This window comes from Anastrepha ludens, chromosome 4 (assembly GCF_028408465.1).
Source record: "Anastrepha ludens isolate Willacy chromosome 4, idAnaLude1.1, whole genome shotgun sequence".
NCBI classification, from domain to species: Eukaryota; Metazoa; Arthropoda; class Insecta; order Diptera; family Tephritidae; genus Anastrepha; species Anastrepha ludens.
This window is the reverse complement of record NC_071500.1, coordinates 13984014-14007325: the sequence shown is the minus strand read 5'-3', so window position 1 is coordinate 14007325 and position 23312 is coordinate 13984014. Positions and strand designations below refer to the sequence as shown.

General features: G+C 40.4%; 2 protein-coding genes across 2 annotated transcripts in view; one reads left to right on the top strand and one right to left on the bottom strand.

The window, feature by feature from the left end:
• Positions 1-23312, top strand: part of LOC128859738 (circadian locomoter output cycles protein kaput) — a 97805-nt gene that overhangs the window by 3405 nt on the left and 71088 nt on the right. The gene's annotated exons all lie outside the window — the stretch shown is intronic.
• On the bottom strand, positions 12630-14921 carry LOC128860962 (uncharacterized). The gene has a single exon (XM_054098783.1). The coding sequence runs from the start codon at positions 14919-14921 to the stop codon at positions 12630-12632; it is 2292 nt and encodes a 763-aa protein (XP_053954758.1).

The window sequence follows — 23312 nt, the reverse complement described above, 5'->3', positions numbered from 1 at the left end:
ACGGGAGATGAGACTTGGATTTATGCTTATGACCCTGAAACAACCGACCAATCAAGCGAATATCGTGTAAAAGGCGAGGCCAGACCGAAAAGAGCACGTCAAAGTCGTTCAAAAATAAAGGTCATGATGACAGTTTTTTTCGATTTTCGTGGTGTGATGCACTATGAATTCCTTCAACCTGGCCAAACTGTTAATGAGGAATATTTTTTGAGCGTTATGCGTCGTTTACGTGAAGCAATTCGTCTAAAAAGACCAGAATTATGGGCCAACAACTCTTGGTTTTTGCATCACGAAATGCACCGTCTCACACTGCACTCGTTCTTCGTGACCATTTCGCCAAAAATTCCACGCATATCGTTTCGCAACCACCGTATTCGCCTGATTTGCCTCCGTGTGACTTCTGGCTATTCCCAAAACTCAAGAGACCACTCCGGGGAACGCGTTTCGAGTCGATTGAGGAGATAAAAGCTGAATCGAAGAAGGTGCTGATGGCTATACCGGAAATGGACCATTTGGCATGTTTCGGGGATTGGAAAAATCGTTGGCATAAGTGTATTTCATCGAGAGGGGATTATTTTGAAGGGGATGAAATTTTACAAGAATAAATAAAGATTTTTCATTTTACAACCAAATTCACCTTACTTTTTGCCCACAGTAGTACTAGCCTAATCCACTACTAATTCGTAGACAGTGCATTTTTTCAACTCAATATTTATTAGTGCCGTTTTCACCATCTTCAGTTAACGCTAACTGGCACCTTATCTGACCGATCACCGAACGATTTCAGTCAAACATAGTGCCAGTTAGGGTTAACTGAAGATGGTGAAAACGGTCGTTGTGTAATTTCGTTTTAATTTCAATATTAAAAATAGAAAATCGGTATAAATCTACGTTCTAAAATCCAACTTTTAAGTCATTTAAAATCGTCCTGAAAAAAAATGTGTTCGATTTTATAAAAATAGGTCGTAAGACAATGCATGATGAACAAGTTAATAGCGGATTGAGCTAGTATATAAAACTATGTAAATATGTTTAGGTGTAAAAGTAACCTCTTTTCTGAAGAATTTTGAATGAATTTCTCTCGCCTACTATAAACCCAAAGTTAGCCTGAATATAAGCCAAGTCCTCTCGAATTCGCTTGTTTGCAAACAATTTCTTTGCAAAAATAACGCAAGCCGCATCGTCATTGAGACCATCAACAATATCTTTGATTCCGTTAAAATTGTTTGCATAATATGATACTGCCTCCAACCAAGTTCCCCAGCGTGTGAAGACCTTTAAAAATGCCAAATTTTTTAATCATTTATACGTCAATCATACCTGGATTTAAAAAAGAAACTTACTGGTTGAGGTGGTAGAGGTAGATCTGGGTGCTTTTCTTGAAAGAATCGAATTCTTGTTGGACTTTTTGAAAATATTTTCTTCATATTTGCAACTAAGGAATCAACTTCTGCATACTGGCTTCGCAGTTTTTCACATACCCTGTGCACTCCGTGTAATATGAATCATTCGTGGATAAAATAACTGAATTTCAACTACGCCTTTTTCATATATGGTGCAGCGTCTGTAACAAATATCAGTACTTTATCCCGTTTTACTTCTCCTGGCCATAGAATTTTTAAGGCATCATCAAAGAGTTTAGGAAGTATAGCAGAAAATTCTTTATCTCGATGTCTGAGATCTCATTAATTTGCTGTAAGAACGGCTTGCCGAAAGAGCGAAGTCGTGCCTTAGCTAGCCCTGGACATTCACATAAGTAGTGGACAAGACTTTCCTTCACCCCTTCCGCTTGACAGGTTCTGCAGATGAGATTGAAGCGGAGGTTGAGTCTGCATGCAGCCAGCCTATCTTCCAATGACCTGTAAGGGTTGCAGTGATGCATAAAATATTTGGTTGAGAACATCCTAACATTGTCATTCTCCCTTTGGATTTTGTACGACGGATGTGTTTTTTGTTGTAATACATCTAGTTAGTTGCTTCCATCTTATTTCGGCTAAAGCATGACAGTGTGAAGGAATGGATACTTTTATTGTGTTGAGTAGGGTGGAGACTGCCATCGCCTCTGCTATGCCTAGGGTCGAACCTTTTCTTACTAGCTCATCCGCTATCTCATTACCCCGTATGTTCCTATGGCCGGGAACCCATATCAAAGTGATTTCAAGCCAATGACTAAGCAATTCCAGTTCTTCTCTGCACGGTAAGACTAGTTTGGATAAAATGGAGTTGGAGTCTCAGGCCTTGATATTTGCTTGATTGTCTGAAAAGATAGCTATTCTTGCACCAATGCATTTGCATGCTTCTCTGATCGCTAAGAGTTCTGCCTGGAACACGCTGGCATAGTCAGGAAGTCGAATTTACTGAGATAGGTTGAGCGGCTCCGAATGGAAGCCAGCTCTCACACCACAGTTCATCTTGGAACCGTGAATATAGATTTCAATATCGTATCTTGCAATCACCTTCCCTTTGCCCCACTCGGCTCTCGGTGGAAAACGTACCGTAAAGTCTTTCTTGAAGTTAAGATTGTGTAGTCTGATTTGTTTTGAGCAGCGAGGTCCCTGTAGGAGGATCTTGCTGTGACCGTTATGACCTTGTTCTCCAGTTTGCTAAGTCTCTTGCGCTGCAAGTAGCGATTGTTTTTATATATAAGTGTAATGGTAATAGCTGAGTTAGTACATTGAGCGCTTCAGTAGGACTTGTGCTAAGCGCTGCTGTAGTTAGGATACACGCTGTTCTTTGTATCTTGTTCAGCTTGGTTTGGTAGTACTTCTTTTCTATTGCAGGCCACCAGACTAGTGCCGCATATGTTAGTATTAGCCTAACAATGGCTGTGTAGGACCAATTGGACAGTTCTGGTTGGAGACCCCATTTTTACCCAACATTCTCTTGCACGTGTAAAGTGCTATATTGTTGTTTCTTTACCCTGTACTAAACGTCGGACCTCCAGCTGAATTTGGGATCTAGGATGATACCTAGGTATTTTGCCTGTTGGCTTAGCGTAAGACGAACGCCGTTTACTTTTGGATGGAAATGTGTCCCACACATTAAGGTTCTACTCTGCATGGCGAGGGATGGCGCACCGAATTGCCTTCTGCAACCTTAGCTCCGCGTTCAGAGGCTTAGCGCCTTCTTCATGCGAGTGATATTTTTAGTTGTTTAAATAAGTAACACGAGGGTTTATTTTTCCTATAGTACACGCCAAAAAGTCTGGACGTAGTTATGAAGCAGTTAAACGGCACAGCTCATTTTGAGCTTTGTTCCAACAGTTCGCTTATTGCATTTTGCTACACATTTGTATGGGCATGCGTATGTATTTTTTTCATATACAAAGATGTATGTTTGTATGGGATTACAACCAAGTGTGGAAGTTAATGGAATCATTAGTCGCACTTTTTTGCTGTCGGTTATTTTATTACGATAAAGTGTGGTGGTAAGAGGTTGTGCTACTACAAAGTGTCTCCCAATAAGGGCGGGTCGACGCTGGAATTTAATAAAGCATTCTGAAGTAATAATGAAATTCTTTTTTATGTTTTTTGTTTTGTTTGTTTTCAATTTTATGCAGTTTGCTGTGAATAGTAAACTTCAGATTTGACAGGTCCCGCTTATTCTTGCGTAGCCATGGCACTTTCGGTGCAGAATCGAAGCGTTCACTGAAGTGATCAATAAATATTTTTTTCTCAGCTCAGATCGAGCTGCGGCTTAAAAAAGAGCTGAGCTAACTACCCTACTATATTGGCTTCCTTTGCTAGGGCTTGGGCCACAGCTGTTAGGCATTATTCGTGCCGGAGAGCACTGCACATCCTTCATACTTTCGTGGGCCATTTGTTCGAAGAGATAAAACATTGGAAAAGTTTTTTTAATTCATTCACTATTAGGCAATTTTTTTACCGTGGAAACCCCCTTCATTGAGGCGTAGTTCCAAATTTCTTTTTCTCCATAAAATATAAATACAGCGTATAATAAAGGGTGGTTAAGTTTCAAGGGCTGGTCTTGATTTTGAATAAAGTACAACTTTTTTAGAAAATTATTGCCATTTCTCTTTAATATGATAATATTGGTGTGGCTGAATTAGGTATGGGCCAAATGGCCGCCGCGGCCTCGGCGGCAAACCTCCATCCGATGGTCCAAATTTTCGATGACGCTGAGGCATAATTGAGGTTCTATGCCATTAATGTGTCGAATTATCTCATTCTTAAGCTCTTGAATTGTTGCCGGCTTATCGACGTGCATGTTTTATTTCAAATAACCCCAAAGAAATAAGCCCAACGGTGTTAAATCACATGATCTTGGCGGCCAATTGGCATCGCCGCGACGTGAGATTATTCGGCCATCAAATTTTTCGCGCAAAAGAACAATTGTTTCGTTAGCTGTGTGACAAGTGGCACCGTCCTGTTGGAACCACATATCGCCCACAATCATATCTTCCAATTCGGGACCTAAAAAGTTCGTTATCCTCACACGATAGGGAAACTATTCACAGTAACAGGTTTCGTTGCTTGTGTGGCACGTAACGTCGTCTTCTTGAAAATAAACGTTGTCCAGATCAATACCATCCAATTCTGGCCATAAAAAATAGTTAATCATCTCTCGATAGCGCAATCCATTCACCGTAACTGTTGCTCCAGCTTCATTTTTGAAAAAGTAAGGTCCAATGACTCCACCGGACCATAAACCGCATCCAACAATCACACGTTGAAGATAGAGAGTCTCTTCAACAATAACTCTTGGATTTTCTAAGCTCCAGATCCGACAATTTTGCTTGTTGACGAAACCAACGAGGTGGAAATAGGCCTCATCACTCACGATGATTTTTCGATGGAATTCCGGATAATTTCCACGTATTTCAACGACCCAATCAGCAAAGACACGTCGTTGTTGATGATCGGCTGGCTTAAGTTCTTGGGTTAACTGGTCTTTATAAGCCTTAAGACCAACATCTTTATGCAAAATATGGTGTAATGACGTTTGTGGAATGCCGAATTCCAAAGAACGACGTGGAATTGACAAACCTGGGGTTTCTTCCTCACCTTTGGCTACAACAGCAATATTTTCGGCTATTCTTGAGCTACGGCACGGGTTTTATTCCTCACATCACTAACTTGTCCCAACAGCTCGCATTATTTCTCCAATTTCTGTATTGCGGTCCGACAAGGTGCTTCACGATGACCCAAAAATGTTCGAGTTTCACGAACCGTCTCTGCCAAATTTTTTGACCATTATTATAGTGAATTTTCAATTTCAATGCGTTGTTCCAGCGTGCATTGTTCCATTTTTATTAATGGCGTAGTTTCTACTTGTCAAATATCAAAAAATGACAGCTTCAAAATTGGCATCTACCGAAAAAGCGGGCTATTCAAAATAACACCTGTTATTGGAAAATCCTGTATTACTATTTTACACTTTTTTACTTTTTCTACTACTTTTTTATCACTATTTTCGCAAGTCAAAACTGCCGAAGGAGAAAGTAATACTGATTGTCGATATTCACAAGTGAAACTCGGCTGGAGTGGAGATGAAACGGAAAAAATATGTATATTTATTTATTGTGATTACACAGTTGCCGTTAAATGACTTAAATTGTGGTGTCCTCTGTCGTTGCTATAGACCGTAAGCTAATTGCAAACAAATCATTAACAGCTTTTGTTTTCTAATCCCATATTTTGAAAGTGAAATGTTGTACCTTGATAAGTATGTGCTTGCTCTTCTTTTCAACAATAAAATAATGCATTTAGCGTTCCCTTCAAAATATTTGCAATCTATTCAACACTTTTTACTTAACAACGGATTTCAAAACGTGTTCCATGGCGTATGAGTAATACAAACCTAGTAAAAATTATTTAACACTAGACGTTGTTCACAGCGCCGCCCGCGAAGTGATTTTCTTTTAATATCGAGAGTTTGTTTAAGAGCCTGGGAACTTGAAATATAAAACAGAAATACTGTTGGAATGATTTTTTTTTTGGCTGTACAACTAATTAATTTCGTATTTTTTTGTTATTTAAGTGTAAAAGTGAAAAAATATTTTATTCAAAATATTGCCCATCGTAAGCCGCAAGTTTTTCCCATATTTCAGGCAATTTATGGCTTCCATCCCAAAAAAACTTCTCATCTTTTGCGCCGAGAAAGTCATCAAGCTATTTTTTAAACCTTCAACATTGCTGAATCGTATTCCAGAAAGGTGATTCTGCATCGACCGAAACAAGTGGTAATCAGGAGGAGCTATGTGCTATGAGCTATAAGGCGGGTGAGGTAGAATTTCCCATCCGGCATTTTCCAAATAATTTTGGACCGGTAGTGCAACATGTGGCCGAGCATTGTCATGATGGAAAATCAATTTCTCGTGTCTGGTCGCTCATTCTGGCCGTTTTTCGGCTATTGCTTGCTTTCAAACGTATCAATTGTTGCCTGTATAGCTCTTCCGTGATCGTCTGGCACGATTTTAACAGCTCATAGTACAGCCCACCCTTCTGATCCCACCAAATGCAGAGCATTACCTTCCAGCCATGAATGTTCGGCTTTGGTGTCGATTTGGCTAGTTGGCCTGGCTTCACATATGATCTGTTACGCTTTGGGTTGTCGTAATGAATTCACTTTTCATCGCCAGTGACAATATGAAGCAAAAACGATTTCCTTTTGTGGCGATTAAGCAGCATTTCGGACATGCAAAATCGTCTCTCAACGTCTCTCGGCTTCAATTCGAGTGGCTCCCAATTTCCGGCTGCTTTTAAACGTTAAGAAATGGCTTGTTGAGTGTCTTCCAAGTTCTTCTTGAGTTTGACATGGATCTTGATCGCGTAATGCCTCCAATTCTTCGTCTTCAAACTTTTTTGATGGACCGGATCGCTCTTTGCCTTTTGCGTCAAAATCACCACTTTTAAATCGTGCAAACCACTGCAGACATACTCTAACTTCTGGAGTATATTCAGGATAAGCTTCTGAGAAACGATGTGCTTCTGTTGCACTTTTCTTTAAATTGAAGAACAAAAGCAAATCTCTCCGCAAATGCTGTTTTGTTGGAACGTAATTAGACATTTTGGCTGCAATAAAAAAAAATTGTGTGTTTACTAATATTCACTGTGACATATCTAATTGACTTGATTTTTTGGCGTGATTTAACATAGAACAGCTGTCACTGTCAAAATATTAACTACATAAATAGATATGAGGTTAGTAACAAATACGAAATTAATTAGTTGTTTACCCGATATTATAATTTGCTAGATAATTTAATGCCATTTATTTTTTTAACCCATTAAATCCCAACCTTATATAAAACAATTTTTTTTTAAATGCGTTTATAAAAGGTTTATTGAAATAGTGTAATTAAGCTCCTTAAAAAAAAAAAAACACGAAAAAAAATCAAAGAAATGCATTTTTTGGGCTGTACCCAATCGAGTACAATGGGATAATATGTATATACATTGCCTGTATATGAAAATATGGAGTATTAAATAAAAAGACACTTTCAAAGACTTCCTTGGTTATTAATTCGGTTAACAGTATGGAAGTTCTTGAAACATTCTCTCTCCACGCAAAGGGCTACATTGCATAACTCGCAAATCCATCGAATTCTTTGGTGACACTCTCTGCACCTCAGCTGATTCGATATCCTTTTGGGAAAATGGTTATATGAGGAACCAGCTATTGATGCCGTTGCCGATCGTTTTGAAGATATGTCCCGTATATTATAATTGCGTAAATAAAATCGCACAATTTCACGTTGGTATTGCAAAAGTCGCATTGACTGTTACTTGCCATTTTATAAAGCTTCCATGCGTTTACTACGCACGAGTTTATCATTGTGGTGAAAAGAGGCCACCACCATTTCTTTCCTCGAAACTTTATATTGTAAGTATTCAAAGCTTGGTCGTGGAGGTCAACTCCTCCCATTCCTGAGTTGTATTCCGCTATCAACTTCGGCTGATGGGCATTCACCTTGCGCCTCTCTTGTCTTGACCATCGTTTGACGGTATGTAAAGGTTCAATTCTATCAAAGTTTGTTCCCACTGTCACAACGCTATTGTCATTCCACTTCACAAAAAGTATTCCTGAGTCAGAACACCTACAAAATTTGATATAAAACAACTATTCAAATAAATCATTATGATAAACTTACATAAAATCAAACTCTCCCCGTTGCTTCTTTTGTAGTTCTTTGTTCGTTTTCAGAGGACATTTTTTGGTCCGCCGTTCACGAACAGTCCCAGTAGCCTTAAATCCTTGTTCTTTCAAAATTCTAAGAAGGTCATATGACGTAAAGAAGTTGTCGAAAAATACGATGTGATCGGTCGGATGTGGAATGTTTGACAAAAGATCAAGGGCGACCCTTGAACCTAATGGGAGACTTTGTTTCTGACGTTCAACCGTTTTCGCACCGCAATATGTGTCGAACTCATATAAATAACCACAGCTACTCGTGATCATCCAATTTTTGAAACCAAAACGAACTGGCTTACCTCTTATGAATTGTTTTGCGGAATGGCTTCCAAAATACCTAACCATAGATTCGTCAACAGACAGCTTTTGGTGCATATAACCAAACTGACAAAATTTTTTACATAAAATTTGAGAGAGTGGTCTTATCTTTGCCATTTTATCGGTAAAATCTAAATTAGAGTTATCAGTAAGATGCAAAAACTGTTTAATTTCTTGAAAGCGATTTCGCGACATATTGTTGGCTATAAAAGGTGTTCTGGTATCTTCATCCAGTTGCCAGTACATGCGTTCTGTTGGCATTGAGTGATAGCCGCTATAGAGTAAAATTCCGATAAAAATTTTAAGATCCTCCTCATTGAAACAAAAATCATGCTTGTTATGCTGCAAGGCATATATTTTCGTTTGATCGATTATTAATTTTACCACCTCATCGTCAAAAATAGTTTCAAAAATTTCAACTGGGTTCTTAGTTACCAATAAAGAACACGCTTCAAGTTGGGATTGTTCGTAAAAATGCGTTTTTGGAATTTCCGCACTTGTTATGCTCTTTCTCCATTTTGGATTTAGATCTTTTGGCAACTTTTGCCTTTTTTGTAAGCTTGCAAGTGGAATATCATCATCACTGTCACTGTCACTGCTCAAAAATAAGTCAACTTCGCCCGGAACATCCCTTGGAATATCATCACGCAATATATTATACTCTTCAATCTCCTCCTCATCTGTGTCACAGTGGGTATTTATTTATTTATTTAACTAATTAATAGTCTATATTTGGCGGTATAATAGCGAAGTCGAAGTGACTACGGTCGCTTGATTCAATATAGTCGGTGGCCGCAGAAAGGTTGTGAAACCTCTTTCCGTAAAATTTGTTTACATCCATTACCAAATCTACATGAAATATGCACACAAAATATATATGAATGTTCCCACTGTACCCATGCGAGTACACTAGAATTTAAACCTACCGAAATGCACTTTTCCACAACTTTTTCGTTTTTTTGTTATAAAGTATACAAATTATATGTATTATGAATATTTCAACACTGAACTTTTTCCGTGATAACTTAGATTTTGTCAAACAGAGAGCTTATTGCAAACTAAACCATGAAAAGAAGAAAAATAGCAAACGGGCAGGCAAAGACAAGTGAATAACGGATAACGGAACTCAAAAAAAAGAAGGGAAAACATGTGTATTCCTTTTCGACATTGCTCTGTTTTATAAAGTGGCGAGTACATTTAAAAATTTGTAAGCGTTGGCTTTTGACGTCGTTTCGAAAAAGATGCTTTTTCTGTACTCAAGCGAGTACAATGGGATCGAATGGGTTAATATAATATCCGGCATAAGTCCGCCACGGCTACGCGCTACATGGTCCGTTCGAACAGTCCAATTTAATAACTACTTTTTCAAGGCTAATGGTTTAGGCTAATGGGTTTCCCAGGTTTAGACTAATGGGTTAATGGTGGCTTGAGTGTTGTAATAAATCGATTGTTAAGTGCCCTGTATGACAAATTGCGCTGTCTTGTAAGAACCAAATGCCGTCGATGTTTAGCTGATTAATTTTTGAGCCAAAAATACAGTCGACATCGCTTGATAGCGCTCGCCTTTCACCGTAATGGAATAGGCCTTAAATATATATATAGTGTGATTAGCAAAGGAGAATTCAGAGCCAAAAACAACACCTATGTAGGTTTGAAAGTTCATTTATAGTAGAAAAGCGAGATCTCCCCTTCCTTCTCTGTTATTCGCACTGACCTCTCCATCCGCAAACTGTGCTTTGGGGGTTGTGCTAGGGCTGCCTTTCCGAGCAGGCAAGATTGGAAAGAGGGAAGAGTCGGTACGGATATAGATACCTCTGTTTCCGAAATGGAATCTGGAGTGGAAGCGAAGGCTTACTCCAAATCAGCCAGCATTTCGGCCTCCTTTAAACTGGCGGCAGCGTTTTTCTAGCAGAGGCCTTCGCGATTCTACAAGCATGCAAAATGCTTCGGGATCGCTGTTGGGCGGGAGACATTCATATTTTTTCCGATAGTCAAGCTGCGGTCAAGGCCCTGACGTCGCTGTATTGCAGCTCTCTTCTGGTGAACTCCTGTAAGGAGGAACTCAAACGTCTCGATCGAGGAAACATCTCCCTCATTTGGGATCCTAGGCACAGGAATATAGAGGGAAATGAAATTGCCGATGAGCTAGCCAGGAAGGGGTCGACAGAACCGGTTTCAACTGTTCTCCTCTCAGACATCGGTGTCCCTTTGTCCGTTTCTAAAACAAGCGCAGGACAGATGGAGGCTGTCTCATCATGTGCTATTTCGAAGACACTATGGCCTCAGTACGATAGAAACAGAACGCTTTATGTGATGAGAGTCCCCCGCCATTCAATTTCCAAACTCATTGCGGTGTTCACTGGTCGCTAGGTGATCCTTATTCATGCGGAGATGCTTGGAATTCCGTACAACCCCTATTGCAGAAGCTGTGGGGATCCTGCAGGGAAAGAGACTGTGGAACACTTGCACTGCAAATGTCCGGCTCTGGCGGCTAGGCGCTTGAGATTCCTTACCATGCCCTTTGGGGATGACTTGAAGAAATTCTCCAGCCTAGATTCCTTTTATCTCCTCCACTACGTCAACAGCACTGGTTGGTTGTAGAAGGTTTTCTCTTCCCAAAAATGTTTTCTTTGCATAGGTAATGATCCACATTATTGTATCAAAACGGCACATAAGTGCTACTTGAAGTGTACCTGGGGTACTATATCCATCTTACCTACCTACCCACCTACCTACCTACCTAGAAAAGTGAGTACTAAAAATGGTTTACACAAGTGGAGCCCATCAGATTTAGAACTTTTGTGAATATTATGTGGAAACATTTACTGATATTAAGTGAGAACTTTCTTCTATTACTCCATTCGGCAAGATATTTTAAATCACTTTGTAATAAAGAAACATTCAAGATGCAAGTAGATCTGTTGAAAATTTTGAACGACATGCACTACTAATCATATAATTGTGACTCTTGCCAAGAAGGATCCTTTAACCCTCCGTTGGGCGCCCGGATCAGGCCTGACTTTTTCGACTCTGGACGTGAATTTAACATATTTTTATTATAGCTAACAACTTGAGCTTCCAGGTGAGGAGGTCTTTGGCACTGATGTGTTAAAAAGCGACCATCCAAGTGTAGTGCAAATACTTAATTATTGTCTGAATGCTGCATTTGCTAGTTGTCCCGACAAAAGAAAAGTGTATTGATATAACCTTTTAAAAAGATCCTCAAACAGGAGTAAACATTTCAGATCCGGGGCCCCAGCACCGGAGCTTTAAAAAAAGGTGTTAAAATCAACAAAAGTCATTGCCGCTGAGATTAACAAATTAAATGGAATGAATCTACCAAACAGAATAGCTCGTAAAGTTCCTCTATTGGAATCCAGAGGAAAAGTTTTGCTCAAGAGCACAAGCCGTGGTGTCGATCAGAGGGCATGAAAAAACGGTATAACATACTGTGGAGTAATTAACCAAAAATCGATTTACATATTTGGAAGTGATGCCGGGTGGAATGTTAGACATCCTAACGGAGAAGAGTTCTGGCCGCGGTTCAAAAAAAACAAAAAAAAAAATAATCAAGCTCGATGGCGGCAACATAATGAATGAATGATACCAAGAGAAGTGGAAACTAGTCACCTTATTATCTAGGTGCATGTACAATGAACTCATTTATTTACAAGGACATACCTCAAGAAGTGATGCTAAAATTTACTATGGAGGATTTTTATGCAGGATACTGAATCAGAACACTACTCAATATTAGCACGTGGATGGTTTTTACGAAATAATGTTAAAGTTATGAATTGGCTAAGCCTGTTGTTGACGACGGCAGTTTGACGCGGCTGAATTCCGTTTTATCTAGCTCTGGTGCAGTAAATAAGGAATGGTTTATTTACTGTTTGGAAAAGCTGAAAACTTTATTTTATTTATTAATAGGTTTACAAAAGATTACAATAGATATGTGAAAATATTTTATATTCCATATTCCTTACAATCGTTTATGCGCGCGTCCATGCGCTTTCGCCAACGTCTAGAATCGAAAAGAAAGCTTGCTTCTCTTTGACAGTTAAGCTTGCTTCTCTTTGACAGCTGTTGATTGGCGAGTGAGAAAAACAGAGAGGTGAAAAAATGCGAAATGGGTTGCCAAGTAACCTTCGTAAATCTTATGCGGTTTTATGCATAACGTTTACCCCACGTTTTTCAACCTCGACGTCCAATTTCGCCAACTTTACTATCGGTCGTGTACATAATCCATTTACTGTCTTGACTACTGCGCTACGAGCTTGGCCATCTTTACCAAAATTCATATCTATTACTACTCCTTTCGGCCACGAATTTCTCGTGGAGTTTTCGTCTACGATGACCACCACGTCGTTCAATTTGATTGGGTTTGCTGGTGGCTGATACCACTTTGCACGTGTGGTAAGACAGGGAAGATACTCCTTAACCCAGCGTCTCCAAAATTGGTCAGCCAACTGGCTAGAAATTTTAAAGTTTTGCCGTAGAGCCGATCCAGAGTTGGTATTATCTGTTAGTTCTCGAATACCACTAGAGTGTCCCGTCAGAAAGTGGTGTGGCGTAAGAGCTTCATCTTCGGCTGAATCAAGCGGCACGTACGTCAGTGGCCTTGAATTTAAAATGTTTTCGATGTCGGCTAGAACGGCTCTTAACACCTCCTCTCGCATACCGGAATCTGGTAGAATGTCCATTAGAATCGATTTCGTAGAACGTATCATGCGCTCCCATGACCCTCCCATATGTGGTGAAGCGGGGGGAATAAAAATCCATTCAATTTCAGGGTATTTCCTTTCTATATCATCCGACGATATTCGTTCAATTTCTTTTACTAGAAGTACACTAGCACCGCGAAAATTGGTGCCGTTGTCCGATATAATTCGCTTCGGTACTCCACGGCGACTCACAAATTGTTTAAAAATCAGCAAAAACGACTCGGTAGATAAAGTAGGTGAGATTTCAATGTGAACTGCGCGGGTGGTAAGGCATGTGAATAAAGCACCCCACCGCTTTTCACGCCTGCGGCCAATTACAACGTCCATTGGTCCGAAATAGTCAACCCCTGTAAAGGTGAACGGCCTGGTAAAAGGTGACACACGTTCCATTGGCAGATCTCCCATTTGAGGAGGTTGTGGAGAAGCCCTACGGTTCCGGCAGGTTTGACATTTTGCAGCACATTCTTTTACCAGCCTTCTTAAGGCGGAGATGCAGAACCTTTGCCTCATCTCGTTGACGACGATCTCGTTGTGATGGTGGTGAAATTTCCTGTGATAGAAGTCGACGAGTAGTCGCGTTACGTCGTGCTTGCGTGGCAGGATTATTGGACGCTTGACATTAATGGCAACACCCTCAGCAGCATCAATTCTACCTTTTACTCGCAGCAGGCCAATCTGGTCTAAGTATGGGGAGAACTTGAAAAGAAAAGATTTTCGATTAATTTCCTCACCATTACGCAGACGACAGATCTCTTCATGGAACACCTCGCTTTGACAATTAAGCATAATTGCAAGCTCTGCTGTCTCTATGTTGTCTGGGTTGAGTAGCTTTTGAAGAAACTGAGAACGTGGCTTTCCCTTCGTAACCAATCGTAGAAAACGTAAAACATATCGATGCGCACTGCGAAGCTTCTCCCATGTACTAAATCTTTTTACATCCGGGGTTATTTCTGCGGTCGTACCCAATGAGTTGTTAGCGAAATCTATATGCTGTAGAACCTCAACTGTCTCTTCGTCATCATCTGGAAATTGTATAATTGGCCAGCTTGATTCTCGTTCTAGTAGGAATTTAGGTCCACTGAACCAGCGTTGGTTGTCGTCGAATTCTCGGTTGCTGCTCCATTTAGTGCCTTCGTCCGCAATATTTTCACCAGATGGCAGCCACCTCCATTCCCTAACAGCAGAACTCTCGAAGATCTCTCCGATTCTCAGCGCCACGAATTGATGGTATTTTCTTGTGCTCGAACGCAGCCAAAACAACACATTTTTGGAGTCTGTCCAGAATACTCTGCGATTTACTGTAATGGACAGTTCATAGCTAAGAACATTTGCCAGCCTAAGTCCCAAAACAGCAGCTAACAGCTCCAACCTGGGTATGGAAATGGGCTTCAATGGCGCAACGCGAGTTTTCGAAGCCAAAAGTGAACAAGATATTTGCGAACCTACTTCTGACCGGATGTAGGCCACCGCAGTGTAGGCTTTTATGCTTGCATCTACAAAAATGTGCAACTGATTATTTTGGTTTTCGCTGGCAAGTGAAAGGCAACGGGGAATTTTTATGCCGTTGATCGCAGGAATGCGTTTTACCCAACGAAACCAGTTGCAACGTTCTTCTTCTTTAATCGGTTCATCCCAACCTACTCCGGAGCGCCAGACATCTTGTAAAATAATTTTTGCCTGTACAATGACAAAACCGAGCAAACCCATAGGATCGAAAATCGTCATTATTGTGCGCAAAATTTGTCGCTTCGACACGATCGTATTTTCATTAAAAACTTCCTTTGGAAAATTTTCAATGTATGTTAACTCATCCGAAACTGGCAGCCACTACATCCCTAGTACCTTTTCTATAACGGCTTCTGGCTCTTCAAAACATTTGGCGGCTGGAACGTCGTCAGCATCTAATGAAAATAGTACGTGTTTGGAATTAGATTTCCAGTTTCTCATTGGAATCCGCCCTCCTGATGAACCCAACGAACTTCAGTTGCTAGACGAGCCAATTCATTTTCAGAGTCTGCACTCTGAAGCCAATCGTCAACAAATGTGTTACTAACGATGGCCTGTTCGGCGTCGGGATGAAGATCAGCAAATCGGTGAGCGTTACGATTTTTTATGTAGTTCGCCAAGGAAGGCGAGCACGAAGCGCCGAATGTCATAACCCTCATCACGTAGATATCATAGTCGCGAGTCGAGCCATCGTTTCGCCAAAGAAATTTTTGCGCCACTTGATCTTCTTTTATAATTTTAATCTGGTGGAACATTTCGCGTATATCTCCACAAACTGCGAAACGTCGTTCGCGAAATCGGAGCAGTACCCCCAGTAGAGACTTTAGTAGATCGGGCCCTTTCAGCAACATATCATTGAGCCCGACACCCTTTACCCTTGCTGCAGCATCCCAAACCAATCGAGTTTTCTTTTTATTGGCATTGAGAACAGTAAATATAGGGAGATACCAAGACCTAGCGCTATATTTTATTTCGTTTTCGTTCAACTTATGTACGTACCCTTTTTTCTCATAATCATGTATTTTGTTTATAAGAAATTGACGAATTGACGAATCACGCTTCATTTTACTTTCTAAGCACGAGAGTCGCCGGATTGCCATAGGCAGCGAATCGGGAAGCTCGACAGCTTCGTGCTTCCAAAGTAACCCGGTTTCTCATCTCTTTTCAGCGGAGATAAAGCGCGTGGTCTTTTCCATGATTTGAAGAGCGCGTTCATCATCTTTAGATATCAACGGTTTAATTGGTGCATATGATCCGATGGCATCAATAGAAAAATATGTTTTCAGTTGCTGGTCCATACGATCGTCTCTGGTTGTATCACATTCGCAGGTATGCAGTATTCTCGGTTGTTCAACGCAGTTAGTTTTATCGCGCCCATATACACTCCATCCTAGTCGGCACTTTGCGGCAATAAGGTCGGATCCCCTATCTTCTCTTATTTCGATAGGGATTCCTATTTTAGCGTTGTCCAAACCTATCAAAATTCGCGCTCTTGCTTTACTATAGGGTCGAATCGGCAATCCCTTAATGTGTGCGTGCTTACTAATCGTAGAGCTGAACAGCGACTGCTGAGGAAGTAGTAGATTAGCAACGGTTCGAACGTTTCGAAGCCTGTATTTTTGAGAGGGTAATGTAATCGGTGAAACGTAAAGATTGACAAATTTGGAATTTGCCTCATTTTGAGTAATTTCTCCCGTCCAACGCAAGCATAACGATTCAACTGGCCCATCTAAATCAAGCTCGTTCGCCAATTGAGACTCAATTAGCGTACAGGAGGCTCCTTCGTCGATAAGGGCGAATGTACGTATTTCTTTGGTACCGCTATGTAAAATAACCTCCACATACCTGAAAAGCGCCCTTTGCGTTTCTTTATCAGCAGCTGTGCCCAACTCGTGGTATAATGTTGCTTGTTGTCGTTTTCCAATCGTCAACGAAGTTCCATTGTGAAGCAGTGGATGGTGAGCCATTCTACAATCATCTACGCCACAGCACCTTTTCGAATTACATCGACGAATGAAATGACTTTTGAAGCAGCGTAAACAGAGTTTATTTTCCCGTACAAATTTCCATCTGTCACTGTGCGATAGGGCACGAAACTCATAGCAATCGGACAGCGTATGGCTCGCACCGCATTTCAAGCAATTTATCGACTTTTCACTCTGCTCGTTATTTTTCGCAACCACATCGTGAATCATTATTCTGCCCTTTAGTGATTCGCGATTTCCCTTTTTTGCTTCGACGTTGCTATTACACGATGATATCGCTGATGTCTGGATGGAAGTGACCTGGCTAGCGCACATGGCTAGACCGAAAAGCCAATCATCGAATGCAGCAATGTCAGCGCGTCTCAGGGACATACATTGCTGGCCCCAACTCAACCTTTGGTTACATGGCAGTTTAGCTACCAGCTCGTTTAATAGCACTGGATCATTTAGATAATCGTTTAGACCTACTGCCTGCATTGTAGCGCGATAATTTTGTACCGCTAATGAAAATGTTACTAAGGTTTCTAATTTGTCTGGCTTTACAGATGGTTCCTCCCTTAACTTACGCAGCATTACTTGGTGAATTACGTCTGGTCTACCATACAACATGCGGAGTGTATTAATGGCCAATCCAACCGTAGACGGCACCATAAGCCTACCACGAACTGCCTCTAATGCTTGGCCCTTCAAGCATTTCTGCAACCTAATAAGGTTTTCTTGGTCCGTGAATCCGCACCGTATGGTAGACTGCTCATAGTTAGTAATAAATACGGGCCAGTCTTCAGGCCTACCTGTAAAGGTTGGCAGATCTTTCGAAAGCACTTGACGACTAGCTATATGTGCCGCAGTCAAATTTAGGTCGGCTGTCGTAGAGTAACTATACGGATTAGTAACGGTCGGATACCCTCCACAAGGCATATTTAGGTTAGGGTTAACATTTGGGTGTGAAAATCCTGAAGTAACCGATGTTGGCAAACTGTGGAAATTGTGCATTGATGTATATGCAGAAAAGGGTTGAGATGAAGATATAGCTGAGACTGTATTGCTGTTTGAGGTTAAGTTGGGCAGCATGGTCATCATCCCGTTCGTAGTCGAAGTATACGGAAATGTCATCACGTTAGCAAGGTTAGGGACGACATTGAACGAGGTCGATGGAATGTGTGTTCCCGTTATACCTGCAGTTTGGTTGCATTGCAGATCTATAGGTTGTGGAACGCCACATGCGTATGGCTGTGCTGTACTGTAGAAGTGTGTAGTCCTAATCCCGGAGGTGCCTGAAGTGCAGCGGGGTGCAAATGGTGCAGTTTGACGAACAGGTGTAGATGCGTGACGATCTGGCACGGTGTCGGCAGTAGGCGTTTCGGAGCCAATTGTCACAGCATGGCCAGTTTTGTCAGCCTCATCTAATAAACCCTCGACTGCGCTTATTGTATCAGCATCCGCGTTTCCCCGTGGCGATGCAGCTTTAGAAACATCCTCCATTTTTACAGGTTATTAAACGAAAATCTCTTTAAAGTAGATTTTTTCAGAATGTTGACGACGGCAGTTTGACGCGGCTGAATTCCGTTTTATCTAGCTCTGGTGCAGTAAATAAGGAATGGTTTATTTACTGTTTGGAAAAGCTGAAAACTTTATTTTATTTATTAATAGGTTTACAAAAGATTACAATAGATATGTGAAAATATTTTATATTACATATTCCTTACAATCGTTTATGCGCGCGTCCATGCGCTTTCGCCAACGTCTAGAATCGAAAAGAAAGCTTGCTTCTCTTTGACAGTTAAGCTTGCTTCTCTTTGACAGCTGTTGATTGGCGAGTGAGAAAAACAGAGAGGTGAAAAAATGCGAAATGGGTTGCCAAGTAACCTTTCGCAACACCTGTCACTCGACCTAACCTCAATGACCTTTCCGTCACCTTTGGTGAGCTATAGAGAATAGAATCGGAAAGGGAGCATTCACAAAGAAGAAGGATTTATGGCAAAAATTAAAAGAATTATGGTAGTTCACGCCCACAGAATCCTGATTATCAGTTCTATGTCAAATTGAATACAAAAAGTGATTGCCAGTCTAGGTGGACGCAGGCGTTATTAGTTAAACTGTGATAATTTAAGCGGCCTCGGTAGTCTAGCGTCAGTGCACTAGCGTGCCATCCCAGAGGTTGTGAGTTCGAATAACACGCAAAGTACTCGCACTTTGCCAAATTTACCTACTTGCCCTGTTTAAAAAAAAAAACATTCCTTCAATTCCATTGCTCAACCCCAAAAACTTATCCTTTCCATCCTTACAATCCTTATTCCCGCACAATAGTCTGCACATTATTGCACATAAGAAAAATACACAGTTACACATGGCATCAGTGACGCCATCAAGAGGAAGCGAGCGACCCCGGTAATAGTGCAGACACACGAAAATTTAGCGAAGTCCCCAACCATGTGTGCGATCCTTCTGCCACAAAAATGTGAAACACAGATGGCGCTGCAAAGAGTAAGAAAGCGTTGTCCCTAAGCAATGACAGGTGGGCATTCCTACTATACTACTTACGACTGGTAGCGGCGGGCTTATCACCTACCCTGTCAGAAAGCAAATAGCAAGGCTGAGTCTTGTCTGTCATATGTGTATGTGTGCCCACGAGTATACGAGTATAAGCAAGAAATACTTTTTTCTCGGAAACTCATCTTCTATAGCTCACTGTAGGGTTTAAATTTAAATTTTACGTAATTCCCCGCTAACTTTGTAATTATATTTATTAATTATTATCTTGCCTGTGCACTTCATGAATGCACAAATATTGTGTGTACGAACGCTCGTGAGCAGATTCACATCATTCAGTGGAAACCTATGATTCCCAGAAAATTGCAGCTCCTCACAAAGCCTTATCATTCATTAATGGAAGTATGCGAATATGGGTATGCCTTGGGGTGAGGTTGATTAGTGTGCTGAGTATTGGGTTTGGGTACCTTTTGCATTTGTGAGTTCAAGTCAGAGAAAAATGACATATGATTTCTTCAACTAATTAACTCGCTGAACAGAGTTTTTACTGACATTAAAGTGACTTTTAGTCGTTCTTAGCAAAATTAAAAAAAATAAATTGAAGTAAAGGGCGTTTCAGCCAAGCTAATGGCAGTAATAATAACGCTTTCTATGTGATAAGCGATTAGCTATTGTTTTTATATCAGTTAATTTATTTTTTAAGGTGAGTCCCATTTATTACAAAGGATGGTTAAATTTAAGGGCCGATGTTGAATGTGAATCACACCTAAACGTTAAGCTTTTTCTGCATTTCATTTGATATATTTTAATTTCAGACTAACTCAATTTAAACCATGGAAAGATACACAATCGAGCAACGCGTTAAAGTTATTCAGACTTATTATGAAAACGGGCGTTCAAATCAAAATGCATATCGCGCACTTCGTGATTTTTTCGGTCAATTTAATCATTCAAATGTGCGTACAATCGGAAAAATTGTGCAAAAGTTTGAGGAAACTGGGTCTGTGCATGCTCATACTGCTCCTCGTACTGCAGAAAATATTGCTGCTGTTCGCGATGGTGTAGTTGAAGAGCCGTTCACCTCAACTCGTCCTCGTGCCCAACAATTGCACCTCTCACGCTCGTCGTTGATGAACATTATGACTTGCATTTACACATACATTTACACAACATAAAGACTTGCATTTACACGCTTACAAGTTGCTATTGACTCAAGAACTAAAGCCTCTTGACCATTTCAAGCGTCGTCAATGGCCAGGGTGGTGGCAGGAAATGGCAACAGTGAATGACCAATTTTCGAGGAAGATCATCTTCAGTGATGAGGCTCATTTTCACCTCAGTAGAAGGTGTACGTCGATAAGCCAGCAACAATTCAAGAGCTAAAGGATGAGATAATTGGCACATTAACGGCATAGAACCTCAATTATGCCTCAGCGTCATCGAAAATTTGAACCATTGGATGGAGGTGTGCCGCCGAAGGCGCGGCGGCCATTTGGCCAATATTTTGCTTTATACGTAATAGAGCCGTATCAATATTATCGTAGTAAAGAGAGGAGACAGGACCTTAAAACTTAACCAGCCTTTATAATAAATAAACAATAAAACAATAGAGCAAAATTAGAGGTACTCACGTCTACATATAATATATACTTTCAGATAGCCAAGCGGCTCTAAAAGCCCTTCTATCAACAACTATCACCTCTAAATTGGTAAATGATTGCCTAAACCTTCTCAACACGTTAGGAAACCTCAACATAGTAACACTAGGCTGGATGCCGGGACATGAAGGACATGAGGGAAATGAAATGGCTGATGACCTTGCAAAACAAGGACTCACAAAAAGCTACATTAATGAATTCCTTATCAAATGGGAAGAAAGAAAATTTGCTGCACACTGGCTAAACTGTGCCGGTCAGCGTCAAGCCAAACTATTCCTAAGTCCCAACAAAGGAATATCTGACAAGCCTCTCTCACTAAGCAGAGTAGATCTGCGTCTTTTAACAGGATATCTTACAGGTCACTGCAGCTTGAGGTATCATCTAAATAGTCTTGGTCTATCTGAGACCAATGTCTGGACATAGAAAGCTCAGAACATGTGCTTTGTGAATGTCCTGCATTGGGCAGACAGAGACTTCTTCACCTTGGTGGTATCGTAATATCTCCATGCAATCTTTGGAACAACAAACCCAAAATTGTGCTAAAATTTTTAAAAAGCCTAAAATTCTAGGGTCACAAAAATAGACCTTTCACAATAGATCAGCTCTGGTCGCAGTGCGTAATAGCCTTCTAATAATAATAATAGAACAAGTTGATCGACTCACCAATGGAATCAGAAAAAAAAGAAAGAGCACAGCTCTGCAAACATTCTTGATATTTTTCAAGCATTTGACAGAATTACATGAAGCAGGAAATCAAAAACTAACACCACGACAATTTCATAAAATACTGGTATTATAGCTGTTTAACAGGCGATTTATTGTAAAAATATTCCACTTTATTTCTGAATAGTCTCGAATAATGACTACTGTTCCAACTAGACAACCGAACTAGCAGAAAAATGTTGATATCCACGTTTGCGGATGATGCTTAGTCCGTGATAAGTGTCCCATAGAAGCTTTAAGAATGCTTGAGCAACACGTGGACCTTGATTAAGAATGACTTGCAGATTGAAGAATAAAAGTGAATAATCACAAGTGCAAACCTGTTACCTTTGCGTTAAAACCACAAACTTGCACAGAAATTAGACTGAAGAATACCCTATACTATAAAGAAATGAAAGGTTATACGATAAACGTAAGTCACTTGGGTATACAGACTGAAGCAAGCTTAAGCCAGCTAACTTAAATTGGTTCCTTAACAAAAAAAAATACAATTACTAAGACATTTTGGTGTATGCTATTCAGCGGTGGAGTAAGACCTATGCCACCAACGTTGATATAATGTAGAAGTTCCAATCTACAATCAATAATACGCTCATTGGCACGAGCACCATAGTATGTATGATACTTAATGAAAATACGCATATACAGGGTGAACGATATGAAGTGTTACCTATTCTAAACACCATAACTTTTTTGTGTGAAATTAGTTTTTATTGATTTCAAAGACAAAATTGTTCAAAAATGATTACAATTTTAAAATATATTCACTTTAGCTCGATATGATCACCTTTTGCCTTGACTATGGCCTTCAAACGGTCAAAAAATGAGTTGGCTGCTGCACGAATGCGATCTTGAGGTATTTTGGCCCATTCTCGTATAATCGCTTTTTTCAGCACATCCATACTGGCATATTTTTTAGTCCTCACCTTGCTCTCCAAAATGGACCAGATGGAATAGTCCATCGGATTTGCGTCTGGCGATTTCGAAAGCCATTGTGTGGACGAAATGAAGTGTGGAACATGATTTTTTAGCCTATCTTGGTTCACACGTGACTGAGCTTACGAAACAATGGCTGGTTGTGATTTTCCAGCCAAATATAACGCAATCACAGTATTACGTTTGAATTCCATCACATAAAAAAAGTTCAACAAAACTGAGACGCAAATGCTTCTGATGGCTTATAAACAATATATTGAACTGTCATTAGAATAATTTTGACGTTGATGCCATGAGCTGTTTTACAGATACAAGCAGTGTGAAGTTCATATCGTTCACCCTGTAAATCAGCAATTACTATGGTCAAAGTGTTGATTTTTTGAAAGGATGATAGATTATGAGGATTAACCATCCGAAATGGAACTGTGAGATCAGCATATGCTGCCATGTTATTGAGAATTCGGCAGTAGAATTCTTCCCCCTCATTTCTCACATATGCTTACGCTCTTCCAATCAGTTCTTGTTCAAACGGCAACGCAGAAACTCACATTTCAAGTGACGTAAGCAAATCAGCTTATTCCCTCAAATTCGCTGAGAGACGGTTAACGGTCTGATGTTGGCCACACCTTCCGAATTTTTCTGGCGAAGGGTTTTTTGCTGACGCTGTTTGGTGCTTTTTTTCCCTATGAAAAAGAAATCTGGAGATTTCATTATTCCGCCCACTTTTCTTCCGATTGCAATATGAACTCGACTACGTCAGTTGCATTTTGATTCTTCCAGTTATAAAGCGTGGGCAGTGGAAACTGGCATGTTTAACG